This window comes from Phodopus roborovskii, unplaced genomic scaffold, assembly GCF_943737965.1.
Source record: "Phodopus roborovskii unplaced genomic scaffold, PHOROB, whole genome shotgun sequence".
In the NCBI taxonomy this organism is placed as follows: Eukaryota; Metazoa; Chordata; class Mammalia; order Rodentia; family Cricetidae; genus Phodopus; species Phodopus roborovskii.
In genome coordinates, this window is record NW_026126418.1 from 17572577 (window position 1) to 17585855 (window position 13279).

A 13279-nucleotide genomic window follows, 5' to 3' on the forward strand; every position below is an offset into this window, starting at 1 on the left:
TGGTACAAAAGTGACAAGACTGTTGAAGTAACCAACTGTTACTTTAATTGGATTTCAGGACTTCTCCATAGGAGGCAATTCATACCTGAAATAAGTGGAAACTCATTGCTTGGAAAAGCATGGATCCTAAAGGAGCAACTATTGGTGTGTTTCTAGATTAATATTGTACTGGATAGTTTTGTGTCTACTTGGTACAAACTAAAGTCATCTCAAATGAAGGAACCAGAGAACTGGAGCAGATGAAGAGGCTGGGCTTGCAGATCCAAAGCTACAGTATCTCTACAACACAGGGAAACAAGAAGCTATCAGAGAGGAGTCTCAGTAAGGGCCCAGTATAGATGGTGTAGCAGTAACCAGACCAATGACTCTTTATAATAAACATTAAGTGACGATACATGGGCTAAAGTATAAATTGTGTGACTAGTGTGTTGATGGCAGATGTCATTCTGTAAATATGTTTTTCTTATTGGTTAATGAATAAAGCTCTGCTGGCTAATAGAAAAGCAAGATAGGTGGTATTAGGAGACAAGGAAGATTCTGGGAGATGTAGTAGAGAGAAGTCAAGATGTAGGGCATGAGAGAAGAGGTCCGGGCTCTCTCAGGTAAGATAAAACCATGTGGAAACATGTACATTGATAGAAATGAGTTAATATTTAATACAGTGCTAGCCAATGAGAAGCACTAGTAACCAGCCAATGGTTGCATAATTAATAGTGTTTCTGTGTGTTATGTAGGGACTGATGCGGCTGTGGGACCAGGCTGGCGGGAAACTGCTCATAACAAAATGGCCTATAACAACTTGGGTACTAAGAACTTCCACTTTAAACTTGACTAAAGCTTAAACAAAGATTTTAAAACCAAAAGAACGGAGGTAAACAAGACTTATTGGTAGCAGTATTTTTTTTTTTTTTTTGGTTGGGCTCTGTTTTGCTCGAGACAAGCAGAGACTCACCCAGCTCCTTTAAGGGAGGTTTCTTGACTCAGCATAAGCAGAAAAAACTGCAGGGCACTTTTAAGGGGCCTTGATAACAATTGAATGGTGTGTAAGACAGCTGGCAGTGGCAGTGACCACATCTCCAAGCCGGCAGCATGCTTGATGGCAGCATAGACCAAGGCAGTGAGCACAGCTCTTAGTGCCCCACCATATTGAAAAGCCAGCCACCAAAACAGCTGCCATTTTAATTTTAACAATGCTGTTCTGCAGATACAAAACTTATGTCAAAATAAATAAATAAATAAATAGGTAGAAATATACAGTAAACCCAGAAAGGTTCTTAAAATATGTTTAAAATATACTTAGCCTTGGGGGAAAAAAGAATAGGATAAATTGGTTTAAAAAAATAGAAAGAGAGAGAGTGGCTGGGTATGATGGTACACACCCTTAATCCCAGTACTCAGAAGGCAGAGACAAGCAGACCTCTGATTTCAAAGCAAGCCTAGTGTACAGAGTGAATTTTAGGACAGATAAAAGTATACAGAGAGACCCTTTCTCAAAAATGAAAAAAATTAAAAATAAAATAGAGTAATAAAAAAGCCACCTAAATATAGGAAATACACAGAAAGGCTAGATATTGTATGCTATTGTGTTGTCTTTGAATTGCTCAACAACAACTGCTAAAATACACTTGATTATCAATGCTGATGAATTAATCCACTTTATATGTATTTTTTGATCATCTGACAATTTTATTCTTTTGCATGTGTGCATTTTTTTTTCAGAAGCTGCATGACAGTGATATAACATGAGGCTGCATGCAGAGAGCCCAGCTCCCTGATATTAAGCTATTAAAGATATTTACAAACATGTAGAACCTGATTCCCCCTTAATATTTGGAAGTGAGGTAGATTAAGGATAATAATGCATTATCTGTCTCCTTTGTAATCTGTGGTGAACTGATTACACAAATACTCAACTCCACAGAGGCTCAAACAGCTTATATTAAATGGCATGATATCCAAGAAAAGTTAAATACAAACTCAAAGAAAAAAGGAGGTAGTTTATTCTGCATCCAAATATGAGTTATCATAGTCCAGCAGTGAAGATTTAGGTTGTCTTAATATTTATAGTAACAGGACAAAGAAACTCATAAACAAAAACATTTTTCAAGTACATTTTTTTAAAATTTTTTCATCTTTCTATCTTCTCTTTATTTTTTTATATAATTTATTAGTTTTTCTTATTTTACATATTGATCCCAGCTCCCTCTCTCTCCCTCCCATGTCCCTCAAACCCCCTCCCATCCCATTTTGGGAGCACATTCCCCATGAAAGGACACTCAATTAGCCTAGAGGCAGGAGGGAAGGCATTGAGCCTGCTCCAAATGACATGACAGATTTTGATGATCCCTCCTGGAAGGCATCACCCTCCCAATTTATATATTGTAAAAATTCTTTTACTTCAAAAGAACTGGGACAAGAATTTCTATTTTTGTTGCCACAGAAACAAAACAAACAAACAAACAAACAAAAAACTGTGGATTCCTTCCAGACTAACATGGTTGATCAAGCAAGACACCCTGAATCAGTGTCTGAGGTGATCCAACATTCAAAACAGCAGGGAAATGGCAGCCTTTCTGACCACTATAGCCAGGATTTCTGAGTCTTCTTGGGATCACCACTGTATTACAGCTTCCCCAACCAGCAGGAAGCTGTTTGGAAAGACGATGCCCAAATTCCCATATATTGTCTATAAAATGTTTGTTTACATTTAAATGAGGTTGGTTATAAATGATTAATGATCAGAACTAATCTCTTTTTAAAGGTAAAAGGGGATTATGATATAGAAATGAATACTTTTGTGGAATGGATTTTCATTTATTGATACAAATTTAAGGTCAATTTTGTGATATGTATATTTATCCTCTTAAGTATTGTGTTTATATAGCCCATTTAAAAGTGTAATGTATAATTTAACACAGATTATAGATAATTACCTATGATTGTCAAAACTTATAGTTAAGTTTGTTAGGTGTTTATAGATATACAGAGATATATTTAAATTTGATACCTCTCAAAGACCTACTGAATATGGCATTTAATATGGTTTAGGATTTTTCTTGACAGTGAGGTACAACTGCTACTGGAAATACCAACTGTGTCAGAAAGGAAGATGGACATCGAAGAAACGATGGAGTTTCCTTCCAATATGGCAAGACTAGGCATTTGGGCAAGATACTGCTCTTGTCTAGACTGTTGAACTATATGCTTTATAAAGTAGATGGACAGCCACTACAGGAAAGTGACTGCTGAAACAAGATGGACAGTACTACAGGGTTTCTGCTTCATGGAAGAGTCTGCCAGACATTCTATAGGACACAGAGAAAGGTGACTGACAAACTGCCAATACAGGTGGACAGTCTAAAGTTCTCTGCTTTGCTGAGGAATCTGCCAAACATACTATGGCCTATGGGCCAAAGATGGATGCACAAATTACAGAACTTTGGTTGACTTTCCAGGTAGCGAGATGTCTCTGTCATTTCTAGAGTTTATATATTATCCTTCTGTCATCTTTGATGGAGTTGAAGACAGATAGTTATGGTTATAGTTTTCCTTAAGATTAAACATAAGTATATATAAGACTTTAGCTTACTAAGATAGGAGAGATGATGGTATTTGATAACGCTTTATATATATATATATATATATATATATTACTACGTTAAAGTTAAAAACCTTCTTTGTATTTTAGACAGAAAAGAGAAGTTGATGAGAGATGTCATTCTGTAAATGTTTCTCTTACTGGTTAATGAACAAAGCCCTGCTGGCCAACAGGAAAGCAAAGTAGAAGGGACTAGGAGACAAGGAGGACTCTGGGAGATGTAGTAGAGAGAAGTCAAGATGTGGTATGTGAGAGAAGAGGTCTGGAACCTCTCTTGGGTAAAATAAGATGACATGGAAACACTTTGATTGATAGAAATGAGTTAATATTTAAGACAGTGGTAGCCAATAAGAAATGCTAGTAATAGGTCAATAGTTTCATAATTATTACAGTGTCTCTGTGTGTTATTTTGGGACTGATGCTACTGAGGGACCAGACTAGTGGGAAGCTACCAGTAATACTGTCACACTACAGCTTTCACTATGAGACTTTTCTTTCCTTCTTTTTTTAAAAATCTGTTTTCTTTTCTCTTAAATTTTTTTTGGGGGGGGATTGCAAGGGTAGAGGGTGAATACTAAGGGACAAGGAGATAGTGGGATTGAGATGCATAATGTGAAATCCACAAAGACTAACTAAATAAAAAGATATAAAAAGGAAAAATAAAATTTCTCCAGAGAAAAAGGCTGTATGTAAGACTGTAGGGCATCATTTTCTTGATAATTTTATAAAAGTTGAAATAAGATTGTTTCATATGTCAATCCCAGTTCTAGCACCCTCCTGTCCTCCTCTGATTCCCCAACCAACCCCTATCTGGTTCCCTTTCTGTAAGGGTGAGAAATTACTTGAGAAGTCTTCAAAGTCTGTGATTTCATTTTGAGCAGGGCCTAGGCCCTCCCCCCATGTGTGTAGGTTGAGAGAGCCATTATAGGATTTAAGAAAAATCTGTCCCTAGAGAAATGTCCATAGATCTATAAGGATGGTCCCAACTAACAATCTAAGCAATATTGGAGAGGCTACCTTAAATGCCCTTCCCTAATAATGAGATTGATGACTACCTTATATGTCATCCTAGAGCCTTCATCTAGTAACTGATGGAAGCAGAAGCAGACTTCCACAGCTAAACACTGAGCCAAACTCCTAGAATCCAGTTTGAAAGAGGGAGAAGTGATGAGCAAAGAAATCAAGACCAAGCTGGATAAACCCACAGAAATTGCTGACTGAACAAGGGGAGCTCATTGACTCCAGACTGATAGCTGGGGAAACCAGCATAGGACAGACCCAGACTCCCTAATGTGGGTGGTAGTTAGGGCATCTTCTTAATTAGTGATTTATGAGCGAAGGCCCACACCATTGTGGGTGGTGCCACTCCTGGGCTGGTGCTCCTGAGTTCCATAAAAAGCAAGTATAGATGAGAGCAATAAATAAATAAATAAAAACCAAACAGCAAAAAACAAACAAACAAAAAGAGAAAACTGACTCTAGAGAAATGCCCAGAGACCTATAAGGATGACCCCAACTAAATATTTGAGCAACAATGGAAAGGCTACCTTAAATGCCCTTCCCTGATAATGAGATTGATGACTAACTTATCTGCTATCATACAGCCCTCATCTTGTAGCTGACAGAAACAGAACTAAACACCGAGCTGAACTCCTGGAATCCAGTTGCTGAGAGGGAAGAGTGATAAGAAAAGAGGTCAAGATCAGGCTATAGAAACCTACAGAGACAAATGACCTGAACAAGAGGGAGCTCATGGACCCCCAGACTGATAGCTGGGAAACCAGCTTTGTACTGTCTCACAACCCCTGAACATGGGTCTCAGTTAGAAGCCTGGATAGTCTAAGGGACCTTGACAGTGGAACTAGAATGTATCCCTGGTTTACAAAAGGACTTTGGGAGCACATTCCCCATGGAGGGATACTCCCTTAACCTAGAGGCAGGAGGGAGGGCCTAGTCCCTACCCCAAATGACTTGACAGATTTTGTTGATGTCTCCTGGAAGGCATCACCCTCCCTGCGGAGTAGGGGGTGGAATGGGAGGGTGGTCAAGGGGTGTGAGAGGGAGGGAAGGAATGGAAACTGGGATTGATATGTAAAATAATAGTAATAATAATAGTAATAATAATAATAATAAATATACATATAAAAATAGAGAAAGCAAGTTTATTAATCCTAGTGGATCAAGCTAGTAAGCTGCATTCCCACATGGCCTTTGCATCAGCTCCTGCCTCCATGGTCCTGTATTATAAGGGTTTCTGCTTTGAATTCCCTGAACGTGTAAGCTAAAATAAATCCTTAACTCTCTAAGTTACTTTGATCATGTTTCATCACAGCAATAGTAATGTTAACACAGAAGTGTTGTCAAACTGCCTTCTAATATTTATGTTCCTATTCATTGATTAATGCTGCTGCCAACCTTAATCCTAGAAACTCCCTATTATTGTGGATAATTCTAGTACAGAGAATTATACCTGGACAAAATGTTAAGTATAAGTAAGTTACAGTGAGTGTTCTATAGGAAATCGATCAAGAAGGATCAATGCACACAATGAAAGGTTGCAAAGAAAGAATGTAAGACATGAGGAAGGAGAGTTGTGATGTGATATAACATGACATATCACATTAAATTAATAAACATGTGAATCCAAAGTACCTATTGTTACTTTTACAAAATGTGCACAAGATTAAACCAATAAATTTTCCGGTGGGAAAGGAGAGGCATTGTCTTTTCACTTATGCGTATCATCTTGTAAGAATTTCTTCATCTACACTGAATGTCAAATAGTGTTGTTGCATAGGTCTTGTTTAGGTGGCTACATGTTACTGTTTCATGAATGCAGTGCTTTGTCTTCAATGTAATAATATACTATCTTAAAGCAGGCATTCTTTCTTTGGTTCTTACAATTTTGTGCAATATAACCCTTGAAATTTTTATAAGATAAGGAATTTAAAATGATGAAATAAAGGGATGCAAATAAGAAAGGAAGCAGAATCTTTTTTTTTTTTTTTTTTTTTTTGTTACAATATAGATTATATAGATGAGACACCAAAGACTGTACCAGGCAATTCTTAGATATGGTAAAAGTTTTCAGCCAAAGAGCAAACATAAAGTCAACATTCTACCCCTAGCTGAAGAGTTATTGATAGGTGGTTGCTGTTGAGGGAAAAGGAGTCTCTTTAATTTACGATTGTTCTCACTGGAAGATAATCCATATTCCAATGAATGTCCATACACTAGGCACTAGTATAACTTTGTAGATTAAGAGAAGAATTGTTTAGGGAAGACATGAAGTAAGAAGAGAAATGTCATCATGGGATTGGAGGAGGAATTGAGTGATGTTTATATTAAGGATGCATTGTAGAGATGTATAAAATTTTAAAAGAATAAATAAGTTTAAGAAACATGAATCTCAAATCTCTGTCCTTGTTGTTTAGAATTAGTGTGGCATAACAAGTTACAATAAGACTAGGCACAAACCCTCATATGGACAAGGCAACCTAGTAGGAGGAAAAGGTAAAAGAGTCAGAGACATCCATCTACACACACACACACACACACACACATATACACACACACACACACATAAACAACAACAACAACTACTACTACTACTACTACTACTACTACTACTACTACTACTACTACTGCTACTGTTAGGAGTTCCACAAGAACACCTGGCAGTGAATTAGTGACTTTCAGGACAGATAAGAGTTACACAGAGAAACCCTAAATCAAAAAATGAAAAACTAAAAAGTAAAAGAAATAGAGTAATAATAAAGCCACGCAAAGATGAAAAGTTCAGAGAGAATCTGGTTACTGTATGGTATTACATTGTCTTTGTATGTTTGACTGCTGAGGAAACAACTGTTAAAGGAAATACTGCTGGATTAATTCAATTTATATATTTTAAAAAATGCTTTGACTCAAAAATTTAAGTTCAAGGACAAGTTACTGGAGAAAAGGATTTCTATTTTTGTTTCCACAGAAAATAAAAAGCTGTGGATTCCTTACAGACTAATGTGGTTTGAGCAAGCCAGACCACCTGAAACAGAGTACCAGGTGATCCTACATTCAAAACAGCTGAACAAAGTAGCCTTGCAGACTACAGCCAAGATTTCTGCCTCTTCTCAGGATCCCCCATGACAGCGCCCCCTGTCAGCAGGAAGTAGTTTGGAAAGAACGACGCCCAAATTGCCAAATATTGTTTATAAATGTTTGTTTTCATTTAAATGGACTTGGTTATAAATGATAAATGATCACAGCCAATTCTTTTTAAAGGTAAAAAGGGGATTATGGTATAGAAATGGATACTTTGTTTTGGAATGGATTTTCATTTATTGATACAATTTAAGGTCAATTTTGTGATGTGTATATTCTTCTTTTGTTTAGGTATTGTGTTGTTATAGTTCATTTAGAAATGTAATGTATAATTTAGTACAGATTGTAGATAGTTGCCTATAATAGTCAAAACTTATAGTTAAGTTAGTTAGGTTTTCTAGATATACAGAGATGTATTTGAGATAGATAGGCATTCTTCAAACCTTTCAAAGACCTACAGAATATGGCATTTAAAATGGTTTAGGGTTTTTGTGACAGTGAGACATAATTGCTCTTGGCAATCCTACCTGCACCAGAAAGGAAGATGGAAGATGGACATCGAAGAAATGTGTTATGAAGTTTTCTTTCAATATGGCAAGGCTAGCCATGTGGACAAGATACTGCTCTTGTCTGGACTGTTTGACTTTGTGATGTATAAACTGGACATGCAGGACCCACAGAAAAGTGACTCCTGATTCAAGATGGACATTGCTACAGAGTTCCTGCTTCATGGAAGAGTCTGCCATACAGTATGCAAGACACAGAGAAAAAAGTGACTGACAAACTGCCAATACAAAAAGACAGTTTAAAGTTTATTGCTTTGCTGAAGAGTCTGCCATACACACTATGGCCTATGTGCTGAAGATGGAAGATTACAAAAGAACTTTGGGTGACCAGGCAATGAGCTGTCTCTGTCATTTCTAGAGTTTATATATTATCCTTCTGTGGTCTTTGATGGAGTTGAAGACAGATAGTTATGGTTATAGTTTTTCTTAGTTACGCTTAAAGATAAGTTACATATAGGACTTTAGACTCACAAATTTAGGATAGATGATAGAATAGTTTTTTAATCTTGCTAAATGTTAATGGACTAAATATTGTTAAGTGTGATTCTTATTTGATAACTGTTGTGTGATACATTTTACTATGTTAAGGTTAAAACCCTGCTTTTTATTTAGACAGAGAAGAGGAGATGATGGGAGATGCCATTATGTATATATGTTTCTCATACTGGTTAATGAATAAAGCACTGTTGGCCAATAGGAAAGTAGATAGGAGGGACTAGGAGACAAGGAGGAAAGAGGTAGTAAGGAGGAGTCAAGATGGAGAGACTGGGGAGACGTGATGCCGCCCCACTGCCTGGTAAGAAGATCACGTGGAAATACATAGAAATGGGTTAATAATTAAGATAGAGCTAGCCGATAAGAAACTAGTAACTGGCCAACAGGATTATATCAAATACAGAGTCTCTGTGCATTATTTGGGGCTGGCGCAGCGGCGGGACACGAGTCCGCAGCGGGCGGAAAAAACCGTACTTCTTACAACAACAACTACTACTACTACCACTACTACTATTAGGAGTTCCACAAGAACACCTGGCAGCACAGCCATAATATATATAGAGAGGACCTAGCTCAGATCAATACAGGGTCTGTGATTGTTGCTTCAGCCTTTATGATCCCCTTTGAGCCATGCTTAGTTGATTCTGTGGGCTAGGGTTATCCTTCTGTCTTCTACATCCTTCCTCCTTTTCAACTGATACCCTTGGGAGACCTGTGCCTTTGTGAAGGGTAATGAAGGAGGGGAGATTTGGGGAAGAAAGGAGGTACAAGAGGTCTGAGAAGAGTATAAGGAGGGGAATTGGGGTTCTGATATAATTTATGAGAGAATAATTTGAAAAGGAAGAATTAGTGTGGCTATTCTTTTGTGAGGATTTCTGGCAATATTCCACTTCCTCTGAATTTTGACTTCCTTCTTGTCTGATCTCTTCTAGCTTCTATCACCCTTTTCTAGGTGATGTTGTTTCTTTGTATAAAAGTAATTAGAATTCTACAAATAATCTCAGCATCTTTGATGTACTACATATATTGCCCATGTGCATTATATACTTTTTTGTATTGTATAGCTTAGAGTGTATAAATTGACAAATGGAGGTTTCCTAAGCTTCCATGTAGTTACAAAAATGTGAAAACTATGGATCAAATATTTTAGAACATATTATATATTTTTCAAAATGTTGGATTTGACGTGCAAGTTGTATCCAAATGTTTAGTAAGTTGATAAGTGATGATTTGTGATACATATTCTTTTTAAGTAAATTCATTTTTATAGAAAACCTTAGACTTTTTCTTATTTAATGTCAGTGCCTTCTGGATGTCAATTTTCAAATCCAAGTTGAATGAGAAATTGGTTTTTATTCATCCAACCTAATATTTTTGCTTTGATAGATAATTTGTTAATTCATATTAGGTTTCTGTTTTCTTCTGCTGGATTACCCTGATATAACTGTCCAGGTATATCTCTGAACATATAAACTCAATTGGAAGTAGTATGTAGAAGACACCAGTTCCCTCGGGCATGAACCCTTTGATAATTTAATTTGGAGCAAGTGCTTTGGGGAGAGTTTGAACAATTCAGTGAAATATTTTGAGGTTCATCATTAAATCCCTTTTCCTTACAGAATCATTTGCTTTGGGAATTAATGCTGTCTCAGAATATAAAATAAAAACCAGTACTTACTAGACATGATTCACATTGATACAGGCATGCAAATGCCACAGTAATGCAAAACAAAGTCTAATTTTAAGATTATCTAGTACTATGCACATTGGACTAAGTGTATTATAAAAGTCTAATTTTCAAGTAAAGAGAGAAGCTTTAAACTTGCTTTATGTATTCTGATAACAGTGTTCATATGAGATGACACAGCTAGTACTTCTACTGTTTGTTTTTGACATCAAATGTAAGTAAAACCATTACTTTAAACTAAAGTGCCTTATAAAATGCAAATAATAGTTATTTAAAGTGCAAGCTAAAGGAGTCATATATCTGTGTAAGATTTTAAGTCTCAGTGACTGTGTGTGCTATCATCCTGTCGTTGCCATTATACCTGGGTTGATACTTTTGCAATATCATCTTTTCTTCCTCAAACTAAGTTATTATTTTTTAGAATCAAAGACATTTGGATTTGAAACAAGTGGCCAAAAGTGAAATAGACATTTGGATTTGAAACAAGTGGCCAAAAATGAAATAGAAAAAATCCAGGTAACTTATTTACAGGAAGCTTCTACTTACTCTGATTGAGTTGTGTACCATTCTTAAACAAGCCTTTAAGTTATATCAAAAGAGTTTCATGCCCGGGCCAAGAATCAGTTACAATATGTATCCCTTTTCACTTTATAGAGTAGTGCTAGAAAAAAAAAATGCAATTAAAATAACATCTCCAAATGTATTACATTTAGAAATGTGTTCTAAGGTAGAAAAAAAAACCTATGGTAAAACATATATTTTAATTTCATTAGGAGAATGTAACACAATTAAATAAACAGTCACTGTGCTTATGATATTTTTAAATGTTCAGGTTCTTGGTAGATGTTTTGATATTTTTGATTTTGGTAAAATATACAATACACACTGTTAAACTTTGTATGTGTGTATTTTTAAAAATATTGCTTTAATGAATTTTCATGGATAGAGTAAATTTAACATTTGCTTTTCACTCACATATATAAGGAAGTTTGAGATTCGATTAAATTGAGATGAGTATTTAAAGAACAATTAAACTGTGTACTACAATGACTGTGATTTATAGATGTTAGGTTCTCATACTGTGTAATCAGAAAGCCTCTATCTAAAAATTGGCAAAAATCTTTATGATTTGTATCATAAATGTTACTTAACCCGAAATGAGAATACCGTATAAACTATGATTATGTGTTCATTGGATCATTTCTGAGATAAATTACCCAAGTATCTGCCGCACAGAACCCAGAGGAGTCACTATTATAATTGTAGAAGGAGTTTTGATAATGAGTGGGGCAACATGGGAGGAGAACCAAACTATCTGTGTAACCAAGCATAGGAGAACTATTGAGAAAATTGCCACATTGTGACACGGAGTTAAGATCATTTCAAATTCATCATTTGCTCTTGATTGCAGACTCTCTAAGTGAATTGAAAATCCTCAGAAGAATTTATGGAAAAGAGGAACAATGTAACCGAATTCATTCTTCTGGGCCTCACCCAAAACCCTGAGGGTCAAAAGGTTCTGTTTGTCACATTCTTGCTCATCTACATTGTGACAGTAATGGGCAATCTGCTCATCATGGTGACCATCATCGCCAGCCAGTCCCTGGGCTCTCCTATGTACTTTTTTCTGGCTTATTTGTCATTTATAGACACTGTCTATTCTACTGCCATTGCTCCCAAAATGATCATTGACTTGCTCTATGCAACAAAGACCATTTCCTTCCAGGCTTGTATGATTCAAGTGTTTATAGACCATTTATTTGCTGGAGCTGAGGTTATTCTTCTGGTGGTGATGGCCTATGACCGTTATGTGGCCATCTGCAAACCTCTTCATTATTTGACCATCATGAACAGGCGCATGTGTATCCTCATGCTGTTGGGGGCCTGGATTGGGGGCTTTATTCATTCATTAATTCAGTTTATCTTCATTTACCAGCTTCCTTTCTGTGGCCCAAACATCATTGACAGCTTTGTTTGTGATATGTATCCCTTGCTAAAGTTAGCTTGTACCAATACTTACCTCATTGGACTCTGTATGATAGCTAATGGAGGGGCAATTTGCACTGTCACTTTCTTAATTCTTCTAGTTTCCTATGGGGTCATTTTACACTCCCTGAGGGCACAAAGTCTGGAAGGGAAGCGCAAAGCTTTGTACACATGTGCGTCCCACATTACTGTGGTTGTTTTATTCTTTGTTCCTTGCATTTTCCTGTATGCCAGGCCTACTTCCACATTCCCCATTGATAAGTCTGTGACTGTGGTTTTAACTTTTATAACTCCAATGTTGAATCCCTTAATCTACACCCTGAGAAATTCAGAAATGAAAAATGCCATGAGGAAACTTTGGAGCCAAACATACAGCTCAGTTGTTAGTAGGCTATTTCATACTTGAAAAATGAAATCCAGAGTATTTAGTGGTTTTTTTGTTTGTTTATTTGTTTGTTTTCAAAGACAACAGTTTTGTTGTAAATTTTACTGTTTTCATTATTGTTCTCTTTGGGTAACTTAGTGTCTTAATCAAAAGTATCCATTGACATTAATAAAGTAAATTACGTTCACTTTTTAGTGACTAGTTTTATATAATCTTGATACTTTGAGTGTGTCATCATGCTACCTTAAGATTCATTGCAATCCCACTTTAATTTTATTTACTTTATTTTGAGTTTCAAATTTACTTTAATAAACACATAGATATGTACCATTTCTTCATTCCTCCTTTTCTGAATTTATAAAAGGTTTAGCCAATATAGTTAGTCATAAGAACACTTACAGTTGTTCATCTACACTGTATCAATCATAGACAACTTGCTCAGAAATTCAATATGTATTGAAGGA

At 36.2% G+C, this 13279-nt stretch overlaps 1 protein-coding gene across 1 annotated transcript; it reads left to right on the top strand.

Moving 5' to 3' along the window:
- Positions 1-11891: 11891 nt before the first annotated feature.
- Positions 11892-12836, top strand: LOC127221957 (olfactory receptor 4A15). The gene has a single exon (XM_051183890.1). It carries the CDS (start codon positions 11892-11894, stop codon positions 12834-12836), a length of 945 nt encoding a protein of 314 aa, XP_051039847.1.
- The last annotated feature ends 443 nt before the right edge of the window (positions 12837-13279 follow it).